We start from the raw sequence: 27,063 nt of genomic DNA, 5'->3' as shown, positions 1-27,063 counted from the left end.
GTGTGTGTGTGTGTGTGTGTGGTATGCGGGCCTCTCACTGTTGTGGCCTCTCCCGTTGCGGAGCACAGGCTCCGGACGCGCAGGCTCGGCGGCCATGGCTCATGGGCCCAGCTGCTCCGCGGCACGTGGGATCTTCCTGGACTGGGGCACAAACCCGTGTCCCCTGCATCGGCAGGCGGACTCTCAACCACTGCGCCACCAGGGAAGCCCAAAGATTTATTATTTATTTTATTTTATTTATTTTTGGCTGCTTTGGGTCTTAGTTGTGGCATGCGGGATCTTTTGTTGCGGCGTGGGCTTCTCTCTAGTTGTGACGTGCGGGTTTTCTCTTCTCTAGTTGTGGCTCGCAGGCTCTCTAGTTGAGGCGTGCAACCTCAGTAGTTGTGGCGTGCAGGCTTAGTTGCCCCACGGCATGTGGGATCTTAGTTCCCTGACCAGGGATCGAACCCGTGTCCCCTGCATTGTAAGGCGGATTCTTTACCACTGGACCACCAGGGAAGTCCCTTCACACGTAAACATTTTTAAGCCGCCAGTAGCCAGCAGGCTTCACGTCAGATATCTGTGAAGAGCAGCAGCGTTGGGGGAAAGCGGGGAGACGGGACACTCCTGCCTGGAACTGAAAGTATAGGAGCTTGGATTGGAGAAAAGGGCACCTCATTTTTCAAGTGCCAGGTTGTGCCTCCCTGATTTACAGCAAGCCTGACCTTGCCATAAGGTCAAGGTTGACCTTGAGGCTGAGCGCTCAAATCTAAAGTCACGGCAGCTGTCTCCCACACTGGTGGCAAATGGTGAAGTGGATGACAGTGTAGGAGAGTAAACATAGCCCTAGGAGGCCGGCTGTGGCCAGGAGCTGGTCCCATGTTACAGAAGACTACTAAGCCTGACGCTGGGGGGGGGATCATCTTTCTGGGGGATAATAAGATGGCAGACACTTGGGACGGTTCAGCTGCCTGCAGCAGGAGGCTTGCTGCATTGTGTGATGTGGACTCACAGTTTTTAATCACCACGCCCCCCCCCACATACATACATACACAGAGCACATACACACCACACAGCACATACACACCACACATACATGCACACACACATATACACATACACAAATATACACAGACATCACATATTCACACCATACACATAGGCACACACATACACGCATACACACACACACCACGTAGCACATACATACACACATATGCAACACATCACATACCACTCACACATACACACTTTTTGGATAACTAGGTAGTGATACCGCTAGGAACTCCAGTACTGGCACCCACGTCTGCCAGATGCTGTGGAGTGGGGGAAGGAGCCTGCTAACTACAGCAGCACAGAAGCAGTGGTGGTTCTGGGTCTGAGCTTTTAGAGGTAAATGTTGATGCAACAGACATAGAATGGAGAAGCTCTGTCTCTACGTCACATGTTCCCTGGCTAGCGAGGCTTTCAGGATGAGTTACGGTATCGGGGATATTTCTCAGGATGTGTTCATGACCCGCAGGGCAGGAAACAGCAAACAGCCTACCCAGCCACTGTACTTTGACTTCCCCAAAATGGTGTCTGTTCCTCGAATAGGGGCACATGGTCTCTCTTGTGAAAGCTAACTTTCTTGGAAATGATTCCCAAATCTCCAGGCTTGAAGAGGCATGACGGAGGCCAGGGCCAGAGTTTGCCCAGAGGCCAGTCTGGATTTAGGGCCACATTAAGGAGAAGCGAAACCTTGGGCATTTATGGTGGAGAGGCCGCATGGTTTTCAGGCAGCAGACGTGTCTCTTGGGAGGGGACTGAGCATGGCCGTGGTGAGGTTTATGGGGCTGTTGTTGCTAAAACACTGATGAGTGGAGCTGGGCGCTGGGAGGAGGCCTGACTTGGCCCCAAGAGACCCTGGCCTCTCTCTCACCTAGAAGGTTCCTCTCCTTTAGAGCGAACCCTGCTGACAAGTTGGGGACAGAGCTGAGTTGGATAATCTTGATCATGACAGATAGGAGTGACCCTTTAGGTCCAAGGGCATCCTCTGCTACTGTAACTCCTGGGCTCTGGTTAACAGGGGCTCACGGAAGCTCTGGTCGGCTGACACTAAAGAGATCCGAGGCTCAGCAGTGATCAGACCTCCTCCCGGCACCTGGTCACCCAGGCTGGCGGGTCTCCACGCTCTTTTATTCCAAAGAGCCGATCGTCCAGGTGATAGTCGCCTCCCTCCTTTCTGCACCAGGGCTGCTCTTGGTGTGTTTTCATCAGACCTTTTTGGTACAAACATGTTCAGAGAGGAAGGCCCTGTTGTGAGAGGCCCTGAGAGGCAGCGGAATCGAGGCACACGTACGCGCCGACAACATTTTTACAGAAAAGCACACCAAGGTGTGGGCAATTCAGGAGAACCCACAAAACCACTGGGCAGAAGTCCCGTGAGAGAATCAGCAGATGCAAGTGTTGGAATGAGGCCTCCCTCCCATCCCGAGCAGGAAATGTTTAGTTTTCCAATTTAAGAAGCCAGCGTGAACCTTCCTCTACAGAGGAATTTAAAAAAAATAGAAGCTATTGATGAAGCCCGAACAGTTTGCTCACGAGAGCAGAGAACTTAGAAAATGTTGAAAAATGAAACATCCACAACAGTGAGAACAGAGGGGACCATGTCGAGAGCAGAAATTAAACATGTCTAGGTTGGTTTGGGCTTTGATTTACCTGTTGAAAATGAAAGGATATTTCACATTCTGAACAATGTTCTCATCATGACAAGTTCACCGCTTCATCGGAAGAATCCAGCAAATTAATAGGTAATTCTGATGGAATAATGAAACCTCTCTCGGGTGGAACGTTAATTATCACCCTGCTGGAGGGAAAGGTGATAATGTGGATTTGCCCCAGAAGGAGGAGAGAGAGAGCTATTTTCAGGGTCAGTGCATTTCTCTTTTCCTTTTTTTATCAGCAGTGAAGCAACACAGGTGAGAAGGAAGTGATTTTTTTCTCCCTGTGAGCTGAGAAGCTTTGTGAGTTGGAGACTCTACTCCTTGTAGGAAAGGATTAACACATGACTAGCCCTTCCATTTGCACAGGGAAGCTGCCCTCTGCAATTGCTGTGAGGGATCCATTAGGATCCGTGTTATTTCGGGAAGTGTCTCTAATGTCCCCCCAAGAGTCATGCACCCAGCTCCCTTTCCTCCTTAACCAGCTCTGGTGACCCAGAGTCTGGGGCTGTTTCATTTTTAAGTTTACCCACCACATTCTGAGCACACACAGCGAGGAGATGGGCTGATCTCCATGCCTGTTCTCCTGCATGATAGCTGAGGGTCTGAGGGTCCCAGCTCCCTGGGCTGTACCCTGGCCTCCTTAGGACCACCCTTAAACCTCCCTCTTACCCATTCTGAGCTCCACCATGTTCTCTAAGTATGTCCCCATGGCTTAAAATATGTTCTTCGTTCTCTTGAATGATTCCTACTTATCCTTCAGACACTCACTCAGGGGCACCTGCTCCAGGAAGCCTCCTCTGAATCCCCTCGCCCCTCCATCTCAGTTAGATGAACTTCCAAAGTGCCTGCAAAGTACCCCGTGCTCTCCTCTCACGGCCCTGCTCATGCTGGTTGATGTCTATTTACTTGCTTCCTGCAGGGGACCTCAGTCGTCGGGGAGGCAGTGGTTAGGTCTTTTATCTCATGCTGCCAGGATGGATCCCAGGATCCAGCAGTGGGACTGGCACCTGATAGGAGCTTGCTGGAGATGGGATTAGACGAAGTGCCCCGATGGCAGATGGCGGAGGGGGCCCCCCAGGCTGAAATTCCTGTTACTAGGAATTCCCAGGTTCAAGGGAACTAGGTCCTCCAAGAGGATCTCAAAAGTCAGGGAGAGAGAATGGACAGTAAAGTGTGAGAATTAGAACATTTTGGGGAAACACCCCACCCCCTGCTTCCTAAAGAAATGCATTGATGGTTCTGTCAGTGGGGTCTTATTATTCATCCTGTCACAGGGGGTGGGGGGGCACTCCCCTGAATGAAAAGTGTGGAAGAGACCATGTTAAACCTACACTGAGGTATGTTCTATAATTCCCGCAGAGCACGTCCTCGGACTGGGCCTGAAGAGCACTCTGTGAGACATTAATACTCTTCCTTCCCTCTAAACTCCCCAGTAACACACTAGGTCTTAGGACTGGGGCAGCTTTGGTGTCAGCAGCCTTCATTTCTTCCTTCCCTCCCTCTCTCCGTCTCCTATTTCCTTCCCATCTTTGCATCCTTCCAGGGCCTTTCTAAGGGTGACACATGAATATATGGATTGTTGTAACAGAGCAGGCCACAGATGTATTTGCATGTGACTGACGGTTGGCCTGCTCACAGGAGCACAGTCTACACATGCTGAGGGGGCCAGTCTCGGGCTGGTAGGGATGCCTCTCCCCCGACAAACTGTTGTTCGGCCATCTGTGAGTGATAAATCAGGTGCCCCAGCCCATGGACATCCAGAGGAGAAGATTTCTCACTAGATCTGAGATTCTTAAGAACAGGAATGGTGTCTTGTTCATCTTAGCTTCCATGTGGTGCGTCACTCACAGTCGGTCCTGGAGAATGCTTGTTGAATAGATGTGCTAGTCTACGACAGTTGTAAATCGCATGCTAATTACAAACGGCAGAGAAGACTCTGGGAGCCTTCTACCCCAGAGGCCAGGAGCGGAGCCAAGAGTAGCACAGGGTGTGTGCACCACTGAACAGGCAGATGGTAAACACATCCTCAAGTGAGAGAATCCAAGTTGCCATAACCACAAAGCCTGATTGGATGTGATGTCCAGGTTATCTGAACCCTGGACCAGGAGTCTGAGATAAATAGCAAACCTTGCAGCTAGAAACACATTTTCTCATCTTTAAAGTCTTCTAATCCATAGCAAAAAAAAAAAAAAAAGGACAATGGGGTTTCTCTTTTCTTTTCTAAGCCCAAATGGGGTGCCCTCTGTGGTGCTGGCACTTACTCAGGAAACATCTGAATGAATGATTTGGATGTGCAGGCAAGCTGGCAAGGACATCTGTCACAGAGCTGGCGGCCAGCATGGATTTGGCTGGTCCAGCTGGCTGGGCGGGGCTCCCCCTCTTCCCTTGGTGCCCCTTCTGGAGCTGGGGAGGCTGGCTGCCTTCTGAGATAGAGCAAAGCCTTTCTTCTGTGTAAGGAGGTAGTGTACGGAATTTCCTAGGACGCTTCTTCTCCTGTTTTATTTGACCCATTTACCACCATTTGCAGAACTTCCTTATCTGAACATTAAGTCCCACCTTTCAAAAGTCCTGGAAGGCCTTTCTCCCAGTTTCCTGATGTGGTAGTTTTATCATCCTCAATCCCAGAGTTGCCGGCGTTTGATGTTTCTGTGTCAGGGCACGTTTTTTTCTGATGGCAGGTTTTTGGCAAAGCCGTCAGCCTCATAAAACAAGGTAATGGTCCTCAGGAAGCAATCACTTTAGCTATTGTTTCACAGCAGTTGCCCCGAAATCCTAGAAAGGACCCAGCAACTTCACTGCAGAGGAGCAAAAGGCATAACAGCAGCAACAGCGGTAGCAGCAGCAGCATGTAGATGGCCAGGAAGGTGACTGCTAATTTTACAAGTGCTCGGAGATATTCTGGCACCTTCCTAGGACACCGGGGTCCTGCAGTCACTTTTGCTGGCCGACTTTTCAATCTCCTAGCATTGAACAACTCACGTAAGAAAGAACGTTATTCCCTTGTACAGCATGGCGATTTTCTCTAAGGTCAGTATTGCACATGGGATGCCTGATGGGACATCGCTATAAAAATGGCAGCTAATTACAGGTTAGCAGATAAAACAACACTCTTCTCTGGAGATCTTGTTAGGTGGAAGGGTAAAATAGGCCTGAATGGTATTTGATGTCTTTGTGTTTATCCAAGTCACTGGCCCAGGCAGGAAGGTAATATATGAAAAGGGACATTTTTAGAATAGCTGCTTTTGAATTATGCTCATGAAATATACACTCTGCTAGGAAGGACATGTGGGAAAGCTACATTCTGACTGCATGACTAATTTTTAAAGCCTTGCATAGAGAGAATTCTCCTCAAGAACACAGCTGGGTTATTCCTTCATGGACTGAATGTGTCAATTATGAATTGAACTAAAATGAAATTTTACTCCATTATGGCAAAGTGAACTGAGGAGTGGACACTGGAGCTCGGGTATTACGTAGCAGTTCATACACCAAGTACTATTATTTTATTAACTTTTAAGAACATGTTTTACATAAAAACAGGCAACATCAAAAAAGCTCAGTTGATAAATGAACATAATATATCACAGATGATTTCATCCACATTAACCTACATTTATTAGCTTAAACTGAGAGATTAGGGGAAAAATTGGATCTCATTCCAGCTTTAATCATGGATACAAATCGTTTGAAAGTTATTTCATTAAGATTCTGAAAATCAAAGATTAACCTGTGCCATCTGATCCATGCAGCAATTGATAAATTCAGTATTTTCGAAGGAAACACTGTTTTTTTTTCCTTGCACCAAATTGAAACCTTTCAGAAACTTGTTTAAATGCATCAGGTTCCTAGCCCACCTTTTCAGTATGCATGAGCAAAATACTATTTAATTTCACACTCAACTAATCCTTTAATAATTTTCTTTCAGCCAGATTGAAAAAGACCATTATTAATTTCCTAATAAAATTAAAAAAAATAGTTATCGAGGGTGTGACTCTAACCTTGGACCAGTTTCAATTTCTTTTTATTTTTTTTGAGAATATATCAAAGATTAATGTCAATGGTCAGTGAGAAATTGTCCCTAGAGAATTATTCAAGGTCTTTTTCTTACCACATTCGATTGGACTGGAATGAATTGACATTATAGCATCTTTATCATCACTTTTAAAATCCTACTTTCTCTTAATACCGACAGTGAAGGCTTTTAGAACTATTATTTACTTTAAGTTAATAAAGTATATCACAGACAAAAATACACAATTTTACATTGAAGCGACATTAAGGGTCTCACATCAGTTAACCAAAAAAGAATGTTGAGGACATTTACAGGTAGGGTTTTAATTGTAGAGATTGCTCTTCCTTTATGAAAAAGTATGAAACTAGAGCTCTCACTTGTCTCCAAGGGCAAGAGATTGCAAACCTCATGATCAAAACACCTGCCGGTTAGAGGCTCACTCACTGAAAAATGATCGCATAGCTTCAGCGTTGAAGCCCGAGAATGACAACAACAAAAAATCCAAAGGAAAAATGAAAACCACACCACGCAGAGGCATTCTCAGCTTCTACATTGAATTTCCTGTTTCCCACCAGTTTACGACCCTTAATGTTACTGGATGAATGGTTGCATATTTGAGATGATTAAAAAATAAGACTGCCTTAAAAGCACCACCTCCTCAAGTATGTAACTACATACAAATGGAAGATTCCTTCTGACAGACAGTCCTAGGGACCCCATTTGTTACTGTTTCATGTATAAGCACCATTGAGCCAATTTTTAAAGCACATTTGCAGTGATCAAATGTGTCCTCAAGTTTTGCTGATTTTTTTGTCTTTAAACCAAGAAAGTGTGAAGTGCATATCATATTACGTGCTTATCATATCCGAATTGACAAAAATGTTAATTTGGAAGTGCTTTTAATCACTATTTTCCTCAACAGACCAGAATGGCTTCATGAAACTTGATTAAATAAAGAAATCCGTATCTCCCAAAGAAGCATATATCTGACCCTCTATCACTGCATGCAAAATAAGGGTCTGTCTGAGAGCATTTTCCCCAAACTTTTAATGGAAATGGCAGACAACACGCAGGAAAGGCCTTGAACTGACCAACTTCAAGCCTTAAAAAATCTTTGATTGGATTCCCCCCCCCGCCCCACCCCGAAATCATATAACAGTTTAAAAAATTAACGAATTACAAATTATAGAAAAGATACATTATCTACAATATATGCCAGGTGACTCATTATTTGTTTTTAAACCCACATCCAAATGAATAATTACATTAAACTACCATCTTGGATCTTGGTGCTTTCTAAAATTCTGAATTCACAATGAGGGAACATACCTGATTTTTTGGTTGTTCTTTTCTCGGGAGAATTGGGCAGAGAAAAGAAGGCGGCGAACCTTCACTCTTTGGAACAGGCCCTCTATAGCAAACTTCAGCCTGGGGCACCTTTTTATGGTCAAATTAAAAACCTTTGAAATTAGAAGTTTATCATGGAAATGCTGACAGATCCTGACCCAGAGACAGGCTAGCAGGCAACACAATAATATTAAGAAAGCTCTCCCTCAAGCACAATGGCCTTTCAGCACAGGGGATAGAGTCGTCTAATGGGCACTGCGGGCCAGCAAACAACCATGATTTAATGTACATGAGCCTTGGTCATACGATAGCTCCGTGACCCTCTAAGCTAAGCCAATTTTTCTTTTCTTCTATTATTTTTTTTTCCAACTGAAACATACCTCAAAGGGTAAAGGACCGCAATTTTAGTCTTCATTCATGGATATATTGCTTTTTTTCAACAATATCTGATGGGCCTGTTAACCACCACCCGTGCAGGTCCTGAGCAGGTTCTAGGAAGGTCTCACTGAACACAAAACACCAAGCGTTTTCAGTAGTTTATTTGCAATTTTTTCTCTGCTTATTTTAGTATGCACCACGTGTAAGTTAGATAAGGGCTACAGTAAAAACATTTTCAATGACTGAAATCTTACTTTTCCTTCTAATGATCTGGAGCAAATCACATATTCATTGATTATGACAAATAAAATGATTTCTGCTACAATGTCGAGAAAAAAATGTGTTCGTCAATATGAACAGTTCTCATCTACAGAGATGGTTTACACGATGCAAGTAATGAAAGTTTTTTCCTTAACAAGTCTACTACCAAACTGAAACAAAATGAATCTTAAAATTCCCTTGAAAATACCATATGGTTGGTCATGTATCAATAAAGGAAAGACAGTCCCCATCACCAGGCCACCACCATAAGAGCTATATTAAATACTTAGGAAAAGAAATATGGAGACACTTGTGGCAATGATTAAATTGATAATTATAGAGATAGATACACTGCCATAATGGTACATGTTTATTCTATAATAAAGTGAAATAAAAAATAAGATCATTTGGTTATAGAAATTCCTTAAAGAACACCACCACTTAATTATTTCAAACTTGAACTATCCCAAGAATGTTGTGAAAAAAAATAGAAAGTACTGACTAAAAGCAAAAGCAGTCTGGGTACACCCACGTAATCAGCATGCCTTGTGCTTGTCTGTTAACCCTCTGAGTACATCTCTGACATTCAGGATCTCAATAGCTTAGTGCTGAAAAGATTGCATTCCATCTGATTACTCAATATTTCTACTTGACAGGTCACATTCCGCTGTTTATTCAGCATAGATCGCTCAAATTCTACAGCGATGCACTGGGATCCCCATGCTGAATGGCCCTGCATTCTTCCGAGCTACCCCTCTGCAGTGTTCTGGGAAACACGCCACAGCTTCACACGGTCCACAGTCCTTCAAGACTTGGATGGAAAAAGGCCTGAGCCATGCACTGTAAGGTCTGTACAATAGATATTGGAGCAATACATGTAATGCCCACGGGAAAAGCAGTAATTCAGAGAAATTCACAATCTACTGTAGGTAGGTCTCTGCCCATAGGATTTTTTCATATTCCCACATTTAGAGTTAAGGCCAAGCTATTTACCTACTCCGTAGTCTTACTTAGAATAGTGCTTTGCTTTAGAGTTCTAGAGAAAGCAGTCGTTTCTGACCAGTTCAGGGAACTTTACTAATATGGAATCTACCTACACGCCGCACCCTTCCTCGTGTTCTGCCCTCCTCCTCCCCAAGAAACCCAGCTGATTTGTGCTACTTTGTGATGTTGTGTATTAAGCTTTCAGGACCCTCTAAAAGGGAGTGGGGGGGCAGGGGGGAATCTCAATAAATGATCTAATATATACATGGCAAGACAACACAGACCGAAGAGATAAACCTAAATGTGAAAGAGCAAAAAACTGGGGGAACAATTCTGCAAAAGTCATGACATGCTGTGATTTTAAAATCTAGAGTAATATAGACCATACCTTTATCAGTTGAAGAGTAAAAACCAGCCATCGAAGATCCATCTGTATTTGAAAGTAAGGACTGACTGTGGAAGTGCTGCACACAAATTTCAAGACTTTCAGGTATTGAAGTATATTTCAAAGCCGAGACAGTGAGTGCTGTTCAGCCATCTAGATGCAGATTTCATGAGCCATCACTCACTGGTTGTCTCCCGGGCCACAGAGTTGAGCAAACCTTAGGAGGACATTCGAGTCGGGCCCCTGCCTCCCAACACCATGGCCAGCCTCCCCACTAAGCATCGCAGTGACTACAGGCTGCCTCAGGCCCCCGTTCTGAACGTGACACACTGCAGTAGAAGCTCACTGGGGGAGACACACGGCTAGGGAGAAAGATTTGGTAACAGGAGTAAAATACACGTGTCGGACAGGACTTGGCCCAAAGAGAGAGAAACAGCATCTCCCTCTGGATGGCTAAAGACAGTGCTATAAAAAGGTCATCTTGGGCTTCCCTGGTGGCGCAGTGGTTGAGAGTCCGCCTGCCGATGCAGGGGACACGGGTTCGTGCCCTGGTCTGGGAAGATCCCACATGCCGCGGAGCGGCTGGGCCCGTGAGCCATGGCCGCTGAGCCTGCGCGTCCGGAGCCTGTGCTCCGCAACGGGAGAGGCCATAACAGTGAGAGGCCTGCGTACCGCAAAAAAAAAAAAAAAAAAAGGTCATCTTAGGGAGTGGAAGTTTTATCCTCAGGAATACCCTCTAGGTCTCCCATTCCTGTTCTCCCTGAGAGACTATTATGTAGGTAACCCAAAGATGCACATGGAATTATCTTCCCAATGGTTTATTTCTTTAAAAACCATTTTGAGACTATTCTAGATTGTTTGCCCACTCTGCTTTCTCCTCGGCCATCTTGCAGAGCACCTGCCTCTGGGCCCCTATGCCCCGGTGCTCCTCCTTTTTACGGATTCCATACTCTATGTGGATTGCACACTGAAGACTGAAATGCATGAAAAAGCAGGTGAGAAAAAGAACAGGATCTTGTTGCCTCTTTCTGTTTGACATTCCAGCCCTATAGAGCACCTGGCAATTTATTGCTCTTTTCCACCAGTTGTGTGTTTTTTTTTCCTGTAGAGGTCTCATACTGAGCAGTCAGACTCTCACTCACCAAACACAGGACAAGATACGGTGCCTTCCTGAGGGTCTGCGCCGGCAGGAGCAGCAGCTGAAGTGGAAGCAGCATTTCTGGGGCGTCATCAGCACATCTTCATATGGAGGCAATTTGGGGGTGAGGGCACCATCTATATTCTGGGTCAGGCTGTTGGTCACAGGCCCAGGTCCCTCCACTCAGGATGCAGGACTCAGGGCAGCTGACAGACCTCCAATGCAAAGAAAGCCCCTTTCTTAATAGGATTGTGAAGAGGAAAGAGGGGGTGCTGATTCTCAAGTTATAAACCTGCCATGTTCTAAACCCACAAAAAAGGACACGCAAGATATCATTCTAGACGCTCTTCTTGTCTGGACATCTCAGCATCTAATAACAACCCCTTGATCTGCAGCAAAGTCAAGAAACATGTGTGTATAAATCCAAAGGCCTGAAAAATCCCCCAAGGGTTCCCCATAAAATCCTATGCACTCAGAGGGTTAACAAGTGCTATGTTACATACTGCAGATCCTAGATTGACTGATGAAAACATTCATTGCTTCTATGTTTAAAAAAGTTGCAAAGTAGCCTTAACCCTTTGAGGACCCGATTAGCAGCAAGTTGCCATCTCCACCAACGACAAGTCACAGTCTCATTCAGCAAAGGGAAATCGCTACAAGGATACCAGAAAACACACTGTTCTGCTCGGCCGTTCAAGCATTGAGTGCTAGGTAGATCAGATGAAACTGTTTTACATAAATTTGGAAAAACAAATCTCAGAGTCTCAAAGGGTTAAGCTAGGACTTCGAGTAAAAGGGTCTTGTTAAAAGGGCGAGTTTGGGGAGCGAACAGTCTCGGAGGAGCTCGGGGAGTAGTCTTCCGATTCCGAGTTGAGTTCGGGCGGAGCTGGCTGGGCCTTGTACCGGCTCCTCACATCCGGGTGGCGTCTTCGTCGGAAAACCTGCCTCTCCTTATCAAGAGCGGTGGTCTAGCAGGGGCATAAAATGAGAAAGAGGACAATTAGGCTGAAGGAAATGGCAAAAGGAACGATTTCTGGAACTTTCTGAGGTCAGAAAAATATGCTGGCTAAGTTGACCTGTCCACGATGACTCACTTTTGGTGACCACAGTCACCACTGCTGGGGTGCCCTCTGCTCCCCCAGAAGCAGCTCCTAAGGGCACCTGGTCATGACATCGCAGGCACAGGCAGGATGGATGATGTCGTGGGTTCAACAGCTCCCTGGCCCTCCCCAGACCTCCGCTAGCACCACATCTAATACCCTCTGTCGCTCCCAGCCTAGCCAGAGAGCCCACCCCTGGTAAATGGGAGCCTCGAGCCTGTGTGTCTGACACGTGAGGACGCCAGGCATGTCTCGTTCATCAACATTCAGCTCCAGGCAGCTGTCTAATAAAGATGAGAGGTGATGAAGTTGTCAGACATGGAAACAGAGCCACAAGCTCATCCTGTTATTTTAGCACCTCCTCATTCTAAATGATCTTATTATCTGTTGATGAGGGAGTATGGCTCAATCTCTGGCAAGGATGGGTTTAATCTGAATGAACCCAATGCCTGAAATTGAAAACTGCTTTGAATGCAGTTAAACCTGATGGAAACCTTCCCATGGATTTTCCTTTACAAAGTTCATTTTCATTGTAGTGTGTGGTAATTTACGAAACTGAGGTTCGATGTTGTAGGTATTCCAACTCTTGGGCCCTATGCCTCCTTTTCCTGAGGAAACCTCATATGATCTCCAGGATGTGCTCTCTAGCCATAGCTCTGGAAGTTATTATGACTTCAGGATTGGGAAGGGCATGACTTCATTACAGATTTAATGGGTGTGAGGAGGAACGGATCATTACAGAGAAACCTTACACAGAGGGCAGAAGAGCAGGTACAAAGCCTGAAGAAAAATGCAGAACACATATAAAAGTTGAAGGCATCCTTGTTTGAAAGTCCCTCTTTAAAAGGATGTAGCCTGGAGGTTATTCTGCTTTTAAGAGATTACTTTTCCTCTACAGGGATATATACCACCATTTTTCCTCTTGGAAATTTACTGTTAGCTTCTTCAAAGAAAGAACAGAGATAAATTTATAGCCAGCCGGGTTCTGAGAACAAAGTGAAAACTAAGCCCCTCATACAATTGCAGTGTAGCATTAGAGCAATCTCAGATCTAAAATGGGGCAATCAAAGTTCCAGAATGAAGTAATAAAGAAAGAGAGGCTGTGTGTAGAAACCAGTACAGTAAATGGCTTCATGAGGCTGAACTGTTCTGCTTTAAAAACTATCCACACACTGAATAACAGTGTTACAAATCAATGAGGAAGATAAACTTTAATAATTCACTTCTCGTTTCACTAGATTGTTAATACAATGATTCAATCACTGGTGTGTTGAAATGTCTACCTTTGATTCTTCGAAGTGTCGAATTTTTAAGGACCCTCAACTCACATACATAGTTCTTGGTCTTATACCCACCGATTTTATGATATTTTTCAGCATCATAAATCCAAATTCCTAACTGTATTTAAAACATTGTAAAGTTACAACACATGGTATTTTGCTTTCAAAGCAAACTGAAAATGCTCTGTTTGTGTAGAGTTGAATGTAAAAACAGGCGTCTATTTAGTCTGACACATAAAAGCCACTCTGTAGTTAATCCAAGAGTAATACAAACGCTTCTCTTGGTCATAAAAAATATTTTTATTTCTACCTTCTTGAGAAAGAAAACAGTCACTGGCATGGGACTAATACTGACTAGTGGACTGAGGTTCTCTAGTGTCGGGGAGAAAATTGCACAGCAGGTTTGTAGTCAGAAATTTTGAGTCCTGTTCCGTCCACTGCTGACCATGGGAACCGTTCACTCAGTTCTCAGTTAAATAAGGAGCAGGGATAACGCCCTCCCACCCTCCAGAGTTGCTATATATAAAAATGGATGTGCAAATGCTTTCAAAATGGTGAAGACTCCCAGAAATGGAAGGTGGTGTTTTGTTTTGTTTTGTTTTTCTTTACAATGTAAGATATTGTTTTGAAATGAAGGAACTGCAGGTCAGAGGAAAACAATGCAAAACAAAGCTCTCATTAGAACTTACCTCAGAGTACCTTCCCTCCCTGCCTACTCTCACTGGCACCTTCTCCATATTTACCTCATCTCCCCATAATTGACTCAATTATTCCAAGTCACGCTCTTGGCTGTCAGCACTGAAATAAGCCATTTCTCCACCAATACTGTAACGCAGTTTATGCAGACGCTGGTGGCACTCATGGGCTTGGATGGTCCCATCCCCCTTATTTTCATGTTCATTTGTCCAGATGCTCATAAGGTCAGTCACATCCTCTTCCTTACTTGTCCCTCTGCCTGGACAACCCTTGCTCTGTCCCATTTAAGCAGTCAGTCCTGGCCACTCCTGCCAGTTTCTCTAGTTAGCAGCTTTTAAATGCTGGCCTTTGTTGACGGGCCTTCATGCTCAAATGCTCCTGAGCTTTCAGTTGTGTTGATTCACCAGTAACTTCACAGCAGCTATTTTTGGAGACATAGCATGTCATGATCACAGGTCATGGAAAAGGGTGTGATGGTTCTTTCTGTTGGATGTATAGACTCTTAGAATTGAAAGAGCATTTATAAAGCATTCTTCGCCCGGGGCTTTGCCTTTACAGGCAGGGAAACTGAGGGCCAGGTATGTGGAGAGACTTGCCCGTATCGCATCACTGACTAGGAATAGAACTCAGTTCTCCTCCCACGTGAGGCCCAGGCAATTTCTTCCCATTTAAAGTCTATTGAAACAGAACTCAAAGGAGCCACCGCACTCCAGTGGTTCCCTCCTCCGGTCCTAGCCAGGGTGAGCCAGGAAGGAGATAGCATGAGCAGCGTCAGAGGCCAAAAGACTAGAGCTTCACGTGCTGATGGCCCGAGAGCTCTCTCAGGGACAGCAAGCCAGCCTCCACCACGTGGACAATCCCATTCTGGGCCTGTAAACTCCTAGGGAGACCTGGGTCTGCTGATTGATAGACAGGCAGTTCCTGACTCACCCAGGTCCTTGCAACATTCTCAAATGCTACACAAGCAATGCTTAGTGCCCCCAACAGACTTGCTCCCAAAGATGACTGAGAGGGCATCACTGTCCACAGACCTCTCCTCCCAGGGCTCTTGCTTATTCTGCTTCTGGCTCTATGGACTGTGGTTCATTTTAAGAACCTCTCTGTGTTCCCAGGAAGCCCAGTACAGCGATCACTGTGCATCCTGCCTGCAACGCAATCGACTCTGATGCACTGTCTTCCCTGCCACATTGTAGACTCTGTGGAGGGCAAGATCAAGTCTGGGCATCCCGTCTGTGTTCCCCACAGCTCACAGCACACAGGAGATACTCTCTAAGTGCTGTGGCTTTAGAAATATGAGAAAGCACAACAGAGGTCGCATTATTTCCCTCTAGAGCAGCCAACCCCCAGCCCATCCTGCACACAGCAGGTCCGATTTGTTTACAATTCCTCATAAAGTTGGACTCCTTGTCCTAACAGTCACAATGTGCTTACAATAAGAACTTCCAGGGTCTAGTTCCTGTTATTACTCAGAGCGATCACTGTGATATCAGCAGACCTCATGTCCCCGTTAGTGGGCACAGCATCCATTTAGCTTACGGTTAACCACGCCTCGGTTTCCCTTTGGAAGTCCCCCGCTCACGTAATCTGTGGTTCCAGTGAAGGGGACCCTACCTCCATCTCTGAGGGTGGGGTGCAGATGGGTTTGTGACCCAGAAGCAAGCCTGTGCTGACTGTGTTCGCCAATACCCGTGATTGGTTCAGGATGGGCACCCGACCCAGTTCATGGGACATGAGGAGACTTTCACTGAGACTGCACATTCACAGTGAATCCCAACTGAGAGGATAGCAAGCCTGGAGCTGCTTCCCACATCCGGTACCACGTGAAGTTCCAGAATAAAGCCATCACGGGGAGGCAGAGTGGAGGGATGGAAAGAAACCAAGCCCTACCGAGTGCTGAATCCACACATCACTGAAGCCAGACCCAACCTTTGGACCTTTCACATTATATAAAATCATACTTCTTCTTTTTGCTGAAAGCCAGTTTGGTTTGGGTTTTCTTCCCTTGCAATCCAAACAGTCCAAACTGATATCTCTCTGAAGGTACTTTAATCACGCTCACCTCTGCATCCTGGCTTACCGTGTTCACCAACCTGACATCACCTCTCCCACTTCCTGCCCACTCGCATTTCTCTATTTTCCAAGATTTGATCAAAGTTTACCTTCTGCATCACACTTTTTCTTTCTAAATTCCTCAGGCAAGTATTGTCTTGACCAAACTTTTGACACTTACTGCACACAGGCCTATTACCTTTCCTTTGCACATTTCCCAAATCCCATGCAAGCTGCTCTAGGGTAGGATCTGAAACTTCTGTGCATTTTTCCAGAATGCCTAGCCAACTGTGACACACATATAAGGGACATATTAAATAGTTCTCAGTTAATACAGAATTAGATTATTTTAGGTGATTATGTACTTTCCGAATAGCAATGACAAAAGAAAACAGAACCCCGAACAACTCTATAATACAAAAGAGTAAGAAGTTAAAGGTATTACGAGTCCAATATTTAAGAGTGCAATTTGTTTTAGATATGATCAAATGCTTATATTAGATAACATTAATCACCTCATATATTTATCTACTCAACAACTACATATTGTGGTCCAATTCCTTATCACAGTAAGCACTGTTATATATGATATCTTTAGAATTTTAAGTGTAGCTGTAAAATTAATTGCCTCTAAAATCTGTACAGTTAAAATTTTACAGTTGAATTCTGTGGCCCAACATGTAGTTCAAGACAGATGAAGTCAGCAAAGAAATAGAAATAATAGGCCAACACATAATTTTTTAAAGTATTGCTATAAAAATATATATTATCCAACTGATAATTTTATCCCCAGAAAACATTCAAAACATAACTTTCCCTCTGAAGTGCTGTATCATAGATTTAAATTCAGGGCCCTTTCAACCATTTCTGAAAGACTGCTTTCCTCTTTCTCAATCACAAAAATTTCCCAGATATCAAGGAAATTGGGTCTCTCCTCCCTAATGCCTATCTTTGTAAGGTAAGGTGGTCCTAAGTCTTGATGTTCCATTAAAACTTAACACTTCCTAACGGATTTATTATTTTATTGGTTATTTTGCTCACGGTTTGCAGCTTTGTGGAACAGACATGAATGGACTTGCAGTAGAATTCCCAAGTGTTTCCTCAGTAAGTTATCACTTCATTAAAAGCTCGTAAGACAATCTGAAGCCTGCATTATCACATTTTGGTGCTAAGTATCACAGGTTAGAGGTGAGCAAGAAATCTCTTGAGATTCTGGAGCTGACCAGTAGTAACCAAATAGGAAGCTCTAATCTAGTTATTTAAAATATGTACCCAATAACAACGGCTATGTCGTGTGCGGGGCTATAGCCAGCTAACAGTGGACTGGGGGATCCTGACAGACCAAATAACTGACCAAATAAAATGATATGGAGAAACTAATATAAACCTGCTCTACATGAAAGAAACACTGCATATCCCTACCTCAGACCGCAAGCTCTTGGTGATCAGAGTGTCCTTAGGAGATGCTAGATGAAGTGTGAAAACCGAGGAACAGTAAGATCATGCCAGTTACCTCAGCAAATCTGGGGGCGACACACATAGCAGTTGGAGCTCTTAGAGAAATTCATATCCATCACGTTTTGGTGCCTGCCCTAACACCAAGCATGCACGAATCAGAGACAGTGCTTGCCTAATACCCAGAAAATTTATTCCAACAATAGATAGATCTTTGGCCTTTTCTGTTACAATAAAACAACACTATCCTCCACACAGTACTCAGATATTTTAAATCTTCTTTCTGACACTGAATTTGGAAATCAGCATAAATACCTAGGAGGTACCCATCTGGCCTATCTTTGCAATGTTATAGGAAAAATACAGCATGGAGGTGGAAGGTCAGGAATGAAGTGAGAATATGAATTGGAGCACTACTTTGTTTTTGCAAGTCTGAGTCACCCACATCTGTGTAATGCTTGCCTTGTCTGGTAGCTTTAGCTTAATCCCCTTGGTAGCAGCAGCAGGGGGAAGTCAGGAGAACCAGCTTTTTGTCCTAGCTCAGCTGATTATGTGACCTTGGACACGTTTTCTAACCACATCAAGCCATTTCCCAGTCCACAGCCTGAGCTGAAGTACAGTGCCTCACTCCTAGGGAAACTTCCACCTATGAAATACCTGAATATGCTTAATATCACCATCAGTCTACCAAAATGGGTTATGTTTTTCTCTTTGTAAACAACAGGCCTTCCAGTCTATGGATCAAAAATATTTCTGTTCTGCACTATGTGCAGGACCCACAAGAGATGTACCTCGTTTAAGTTCGGAGGCAATGTTTCCTGTCGTGGCAGTAATTATTGGATTTAAGTAACTGCATTTTTCAGAGGCGAACGGTGACTGTTTTTCCTTTTTCGCTTTTCTTAATTTATTGCCAGCCATCCCAAACAGTCTTCATTTCATTAATAAAAGAACATTATCGTGCATGTTGCCTTTGAGCCCATCCATTATTCATACTACCTAGGAGACTGAGCCAGGGATGCAGCTGTTGGGGCATTAATCTCAGGAACACTCTCTCCTTTGCTTGTCCTTACTCTGTAGGGACTGAGTTACGATTTGCTTGCCACTTTGGAAATGTTTTGCTTGATAGTAAAATTAAACTGACACCTAGATTGATATATCCACCCTTCTCATTTTTTTTTTTTTTGGCTTGCTGTCATGCTTATTATGGTTCTGTTTCGTTTTGCTTTAATATCCCTTTGGGGTCTCGCCAGGCAGGAACTGCACAGTATCTGGGTCTAAGACACGGTATTTCCCTAAAGTGAAGGTGACCATTTAAATGGCAAAAGCAGGCTTCATGAAACCAGCGGCCTTCAAAGCTCCTTTCTAGGTACCCATCTCTTAAATGTGATTCCGCATTTCCTGGTGGGGCAGGGCGGCCCCATGCTTCCCCACCACGTCATAAATATAGGCTCCTCCCGTTGATCTGGTTCTTAATAGAATCCCACACTGGTCCAACTCTGCAGAGGGTTGCTGATGGCCTCCCATCAGGGGGTTAAAATGACAGCCACTTGCTGAGGTCAGGTTTCTAGAGGGCAAAATTCATGTGTTTCCTCTGCCCTATGGCCCCTGATTTTCTCACAGAGGAAGCTAAGCTGAGCTGCCATGTTGTTTTTCCTTCATCATGCCAGTAAACTAAAGGACAGCTGTAGGCACAGTTTATCTTAAGAAAATCTATGAAAATTTAGAACTTACTAAGCAGGTAGATTAAGAGGTAACTCCTTTTATTACAAAAACAATTTTTTTAGCTTTGCCGAAGAATTACTCTTGGGTTGCTATAGTGGGATGCTACTGTAGAGCATCTCCTATGTGATTTGATTGTCCAAACTCTTAAAAAAACACATTTATCTTCACAATCAAGGTTTCTCTATAGTAATGGTCCCTTCATGGGAAAATTCAATCATTCATTAATTTAACAAATATTTATTGAAGTGTCTTCTATGTGCCGTGCATTCCACTAGCTGGTGGTGATACAGTTTTTAACAAGCCTGCCAGGTGGTGCTTTTTTTCTTTTTCTTTTTTTTTTTTTTTTTTTTAATTTGGCCACGCCACACAGCTTGTGGGATCTTAGTTCCCTGACCAGGGATCGAACCAGGGCCGCAGCAGCGAAAGCGCCGAGTTCTAACCACTGGACCGCCAGGGAACTCCCTGCCTTTTAATGTAGAAACATTTTTCTCCTACAACAGGAATTGAGAAACTTTTTCTGGGAAGGCCAAGAGTTAATACTTTAGACTTTGTAGGCTATATGATTCTCTGACACAACTACTCAATTCTGCCCTTGTAGAGTAGAAGCAACCATAGGTAATTTATAAATGAATGGGTGTGGCTGTGTGCCAATAAAACTTTATTTAAAAACCAGGCAGTGAGCTAGATTTGGCCCATTGGCTGGCTGTAATTTGCCAACCCCTGCCCTAGAGGATAACTTTTTAAACTTACACTTCATCAGGATTTGGGGCTATAGAGTAAGTAAAATTTAATGCCCCCAATTCATGAATAATCTAACATATAAGTTATTCAACAGTTTATCCCAATCAGAACATCAAAAAAGGTCACGGTTCTACTTTAATTACAAATGCTTGGATCTGGACAGAGATCAGTTTTCCCAGGAAAATCTGTCTCTCGTGTGGTGTGGAGTGGATAATTTTATATTTTCTGGGCTCCTCATTTGGGCTGGGTCCATGGAGGTGCTTTTGCACAGGCCACTCATGTCATCTTCATGACAGATGTGGAAGGTTGATAATACTCGTCTCATTTTTATAGATGGGGAAATTAAGAATCAGAGGAGGAACGTGTACCTTGCCCAAGGTCACAACACAGTAAGTAGGACAGGCTGGATCCAAAACCAGGGCTTCCTGACACCAAAGCCACAAACTCTCCATGCAACTCTCCGTGCACAGAGCTGCCAATCTTTAATCAAGTTGGTTTCATTTCAATTTTCAAGACTTTTTAGTCTCTAGAAGTGTCATGTGTTTGACATGTATTTGAGAATTGTTTGACTTCAGCATATGGATATTTACACTCTTTCTTAATAGAATAAGTGTGTCAATACTTACGATTAAGTTCTTTATGATTATTCTTTCCTACACATTTATACCTGATAAAACCTACATCCTATCCGTAAACATCACTGAGGAACATACGGAGGCAAAGTATGGCAGGAAAGAATACATAGAATAGAGTGTAGGCATCTTTTTAAATCATAAAGGGGGAAAGAGGTTCTGAAGCAAGATGAAAATAAATACGATACCACAAAATTGTCCATCAATACCGAATAACCAGGAATCTCAGGAAAACATTTACAGTTTACACCCGATCAGTAAGTCTTGGAATGCCATGGAAATTTCTCATTTCTAATAGCAAGTACGTTAAGTTTTAAAAAGACAAATATATACATATATTGTTGGGACCTGCTCTTAAGGGGGCTCTGAAGGTAAAATGAAACAAAATAAAATCTCAAACAGCGAGCAACCTGTTGTTTAACTTGGTAAAATAACACAGATGTCTCCCTAGCCCTATGTCTCTCTCTATGACCATTTGTGGAACTATAATACACAGTACTGTGGCCCAGCTTTTGAGCCTCCTGACCAATAACTCACTTTTTAGCATCACGGTACAGCTGCCCTACCAAACCTCGTACCTCCCCTATACTTTTCTCTGCAATCACAGTTTGGATGGTTTTGAAGTTTAAATCTATGCCTCTTCTATGTGTTAAGTGCTGGGGTACGGAGGGTGGTTAATCCCTTCCTAGAACAGAGGCCCCTCTCCTTCCTTCCTGCAGCACTTTTTACACTCATGGAGCATGGGGAGACTTTTCTCGACGGCAGAGCAAGGCCAAGGCCACCATCCCTAAAGCAACCTGTGCCCTGCAACTTGCTGTGTGCCTTTGGAACCCTCTTCACACCACGTGGGGGGCTCCTCTCTGGCTTTTGTGGGAACCGGTCTTCCAAACCTGCGCCGAGCAAGATGCATTTAACTGACCCCACTCCTTTTCACACCCGAGCACGACAGCATTTAATAGCCTTGCAAGGGCTGCGTACGGCTGCTGCCGCTCTGCCTCGTTACTCACTGTTTCAGGACAGTACTTGAATCTTGTACGCACACGAGTCACGTCAGGCCTGACCTCAACCCCCCTTCTGTCCTAGCTCACCTCTGCGTTATCTCTCATTTGGCGTTCTTAGCGTATGTCTTGTTTTGATATTTGTTTCATTTAATCAGGTTCTGGCTGTTGCCTTGTTCTGCGTGCAGAAGATGCAGGAATTCTTCTCCATGTGCTGCTGGCACAGTACCTGCCACAGGGACAGCTTCACTTGAGAGAGGCAGGGATGTGTGTGAGAGGGTGGAATGGCCCAGGCAGCTCATTCCTGGGAGAGGCTCACCTCCAGACTCTGGGGCACAGGAGCAAAAGGTCTCCCGGAAAAGGAAGCTATGCAGGATGCTGCTGCCCTGGCTACCGCTTGGAAGCATCCCTCTGTTCGAGGCAGGAAAATGAATGCAAGGAGGAGGCATGGCCCCCACCATTTCTCCAATCCCCAAAAAGCCTACTAAGAGGGACATGCCAATTCTGGGCACCCCGAAGAGCCGTTTCCCAAGCCTCTGCCCTGATGTGAGCTGCTTTACAAAACACAAGCTCCTCTCCCAGGCGTTCTGCTCAGAGCAGTGAAAACAGCCAGGAGCACTTGTAAACACAACAATTGGCAGTGGGGATGTTTCACCTGCAATGATTGCGTATGTTAAAAAGTTGGCTGCCACCATGGTTAGACAAATGCTCCCACTTCCAAGGAGATAAAAGGCGAGCATCTGCAATCAGTGAGGAGAGTGTGTTCGTTCCGGGCTAAATGGCATTATAAAACTTCCTAATTAAGCATATACGCCGATGAGTTCTTAGCATCATTTCTCCAATTTAGCTTTACATACTGGGTGTGCTGTTTGGTACAGCATTATCTATAAACGTTGTTGTTACTGCCCCCAGCTGGAAAGCAGAGCAGTTTATGTGGGAAAGAAAAAAGAGATTATCTTCCATCTGCTCCTGCCCATTATTCAGGGATGTGTCATTTTGTCTGCTGATGGGAACCATCGCTAGGATTTTAGTCAAATGACCTTCTTATACTTGGCTACGTTTATTAATTACTGTTTATTTGGTGTTTTGCACTCACCCCTAAGTCCACAAATTTAGTAATATAATTTTCTAGAGGTTTTTTTGAAATTTATATGTGTAATTTGTGTTATACAAATATGCACAACTGTAATTAGACATATTTGATGCCCCTTTTTAATTGTATATCAACTGTTCTCATAAATGTTTGGTTAATATGCCTGAGGTTAGGAGACATACAATTAGAAAAGGATGGAGCATGATTCGATTTATAGAAAGAACAAAACCAGGCAAAGCTAATTAATGGGGACAGACTGCAGGTCAGCATTTACCCTTAGGGCTACGTTGAGATGTGCACTCTTCAAAATGTATATTATCTTTCAGGAAAAAGTAAAAGATGGATGGATCATCTTCCATGTAAAGAGTCTGCACAAAGGCAAATCATGATTGATTCGCACCCCCCCGCCGCAAAAAAAAGGTTAAAAATAAAAAAGTTCTTTCTGTATCTATAAAGCTATTTATTTAGGTAAATAAAAAGGTGAGTGTGCAACTCCTGTATGCAGATATGTCTAGAAGATACAAACAGCCTTCTGTGTAAAACTGACTTTGATATTTATTGAAGTTTGGGTATTTTCTTGCTTTCAGCAGGCTTAGAAATTATCATGATCTTAGATATTTGGAGAGTTTGTCAAAGGGTGGCCTTTTCTGCATCTCTAATGCCTTTGATTCTAGTGTCTAATTATACTAAAAAATTAAGAGTAATAATTGGGGGTTAAATTGTATATTATATATGTTATTCTTTCTTTTCTTTCCTTTTTTTTTTTTTTTTTTTAACAACTTGGTCTATTCCATGAACAGCATAAGGCACCATCATTTGGGGGAAATGCCAAACCCAGTGGAATTTTTTCTTAGCAAACGCTAAGATGTGGAGCTTTACCTGGAGATCATTTCAGAAACATTAAGATGGAGGAGAAAAGTTGCCTAGGACTTCTCAGAGTTCATTCCTCATATCATCAAAACTCATCCTGCCTGTGGATAACTTAAAGAGACACAAACAATGCCCCTTGAAGGAAATGCCAGTGCAGTTGACTGGAATAGAAAACGATTGGATAGAATTCTTAACCCAGTTAAAAAAAAATCGATACCTCCCATAGTCCCTTTTGCTTGAGCAGATAAGCCAGCTAAGTAATCTGACCGTTACAAAATATCGAAAAGTAAATTCATGCAATAGCTAGTACATAAAGGGATTTCCAGGGGGAGAGAGGTAACAATAAAACAAAAACAAAATGAAACAAAAAGGTGGAGGATTTGAAAACACAAGCTTACCAACACACACAATGCATTCTATAGCTCACTGTGCTCGGAGGAGCTTCTATGACTAAGGTGTAAATGCATTGTTTCATCCATCTACTAAGGTTAAGGTCGGGCTTGATGATTTTAAAATGACAGTATATACTTCTATAGAACATACACTAAGGTACTATTGTTCTTCCATTTGTTAAGGGACAAAACACTAGAAATCATTGTTTTAATTAGCAACATCAGGCAAATGCTTTGACATTAACACTAAATATACTGTCCTTTTAACTGTAAGGAAAATTGATACTGAGCATGTGCAATGGAAAGAAAGCTGGCAAATGTCAGTGTGAATAATGGGGTGAAAAAAAAGAATGACGGGGTGTGGCATCTCAATCAAGATTAAAATGAAACTGATAAAGCAGCATATGGACTGGATAACAAATCAAAAGCATGTTTATCCACTGAAGGAACTGGTTAATGGAGACTGCCAGCACGTTGCCATGGAAACACTGACTTGAGCTGCACCATCTCATACCTTATCCAATACATTCCTGGTTGTTGGTAGTAGTCCAAAGACCCTGATCTCTTGATGGTAAACCCGTGGTCCAGCTGAGCAGAGAGAAATGGGGGCAACTCAGTGGATCGACATTGTGCTAAAGTATTAAGACTCCAGACCAAGCGGTTCTTCATCGACTATATATGTATATAGAGTTACGATGCCTCTTCTGCAGGGTGACTAGCTAATATCCTAAATCTGCACATTGAAAATAAAAAGGCGAGAAAAGACACTAATCCCCCATGAATATCTCGGAGGCCAATTTGTTAGAAAAGATCTAATTTGTCAAACAAGGTTTTGAATGCACACTTAATAATATCCTCTCAATTTCAAAAGATATAAACACGTCTTCATATTCTAGAGCAATGGAAAATGCTTTACAATAAAGTGCTGAAATCAGCTTTAGCCACCTAAGAGAAAGCAGATTGGACGCCCATCCCCCAAATCTTACCCCATGAAGCTTAAGTTTGAGGCCTTCATAAATATGAAATAAAAGATGAAAAGAATCAAGTTTTGAATCCCCATAAATCACAGCAATTTGGATTTCTTTCTTTAAGAGTTAATCTTCAGAAGCAGAGCTGTTCTTAAAGGTGAATCAATTACATTTCTGAACTAAAAAGATATGGTATAAAACAGTAAATTTTCTCCAAGAAAATAAAATGAAAAATAATTTTTGCTGTATATTAAAAATGCATATGTACAGTTAAGTGCTTATGATTAACAAAAGGTACAATAAATAGAAGACAGGATAAGTTCTCAAAGTTGTTCCTCCTGGAATAAGTTGTTAGCCTTTGGCTACCTAGGAATAAAAGATTCAGTCCCCAGATTTGAGAAACAATAATCATGCTGTATGCCCACTCCCCCATTCTGCCCATGAGAGGATGCAAGTTGACCACCTTTCTTTCTGGAGAGGCTCATGAATGCTTTCAAGTGTGGTACTGGTATGATGCTGATGACAGTTTCTACTACAAAATTCACAAAGGCATTTCAAAAACATGCCGGGGCACTTGTTCAAACTAAAAACTGCTCAGAAGATTCGGTATTCTGATTATAAACTAGGCTATCCTAGTGTTCACGGAACAGCAATGTGAGATTTTAATCTTTTTAAAAATGTACAGTTCGTTTTATTTAGAAAAAAAAATTGAAGTACACTTGCTGTTAGGAAGATGAAGGCCTGCATTTCTGTTTCAGCCCAGGGATGGCTACTCAGTAACTGGCTCTTTATTGCCATCTACAGGCAAAGTGCCCCATAACTCCGCATTTGGGAATGCCCCAGTGCAGAGGCCTCTCGCTTTAGAAGGAAGCTTCCCACTATCACAATTATTTGCACATTGATTAGTATGGATTTGTTCAATTAGACTGAAATGCTCTATTTGCACGACCAAAATGCAAAAGAAGAACTCAAAAGCATTAGGAAAATTGTTGGTTAAAATAATAAACAGCATTAAATGAGGAAAAATAAATTGGAAGTGACATCTGAGTCATCGGTTCTTCATCAAGCTGAGCAAATCTAATAATGCCTCCCTCCCATCCCTCGGCTCTCAAGAAGTCCGCCGTTAAAATGTCATCTCTAATTCCATTTTATGTCTATAAATTGCATTTTAATAACCTTTTGTTTCCCTTTCTCTGCTCTGTTCTGGGTTTCTTTGGTTTGGTTTGGTTTGGTTTTAATCCCCCGACCACTGGGAAAGGCAGTGGAGGAACAATGGACGCAGACTGTTGTAGTTATAAGGACAGCAATGGGTTTCCACCTAATCATGTCACCTGACCTAAATGTCAGATACCTTTTCTCCTTCGAGAAGGGCTCTATGGTGCCCGTGAGCCTCCAGCTGGTAATTACTCTCCCAGCCAACTCGAGGACCTTAATATAAAGTTATCATTTGTCCTCTCTTTGATCTTAATAATGTAGGGGGTGGGAGGAAGAGAAGAAAAAAATGACAACACGAACAGAAAACATTAAGGTTCAGAACCATGAATGCATGTTGAACTACACTCATGTCATAAATTACACCTGTGATTAGCGTCTGTTTGTTATGACAGTGTGCTCTTTGCTCCTTCGTCACTCCGAGAAAGAAAAAGTGTCATGAATTCTTTTATGAGCGGATAGTGAGGTTTCTAACTAAGGAAAGAGAACTACCGGTTAAAGACCAAAGATTTAATTGCTGATTTTCTGAAAAAAACAAGCTGATACTCTGTTCTAAACAGTACATATATATTTTAATTTTAAAGGGTGTATATAATTTACGAAAAAGCACTCCTATAATAGAGGCAGTTTAAAATAAAATACATCATTTGATAGCCTCTGGGGAAA

The 27,063-nt window shown here is 43.3% G+C and overlaps 1 protein-coding gene across 1 annotated transcript in view; it reads right to left on the bottom strand.

The window, feature by feature from the left end:
- Positions 1-6,563: 6,563 nt before the first annotated feature.
- Positions 6,564-27,063, bottom strand: part of DCLK1 (doublecortin like kinase 1) — a 64,486-nt gene continuing 43,986 nt past the window's right edge. Inside the window, exons 11-12 of the mRNA XM_089899674.1 lie at positions 24,732-24,805; positions 6,564-12,157 (exon numbers count right to left, since the gene is read on the bottom strand). Coding sequence (XP_089755800.1) covers positions 12,100-12,157; positions 24,732-24,805 — 132 coding nt within the window. The 3' untranslated portion in view covers positions 6,564-12,099. The remainder of the gene's footprint in view (positions 12,158-24,731; positions 24,806-27,063) is intronic.

The sequence above is a fragment of the Delphinapterus leucas genome, chromosome 18 (genome assembly GCF_059928025.1).
Source record: "Delphinapterus leucas isolate spDelLeu-1000000601 "Yukka" chromosome 18, BTC_Dleu_Yukka2, whole genome shotgun sequence".
Lineage (NCBI taxonomy): Eukaryota > Metazoa > Chordata > Mammalia > Artiodactyla > Monodontidae > Delphinapterus > Delphinapterus leucas.
This window is presented reverse-complemented; position numbering and strand designations above follow the sequence as displayed.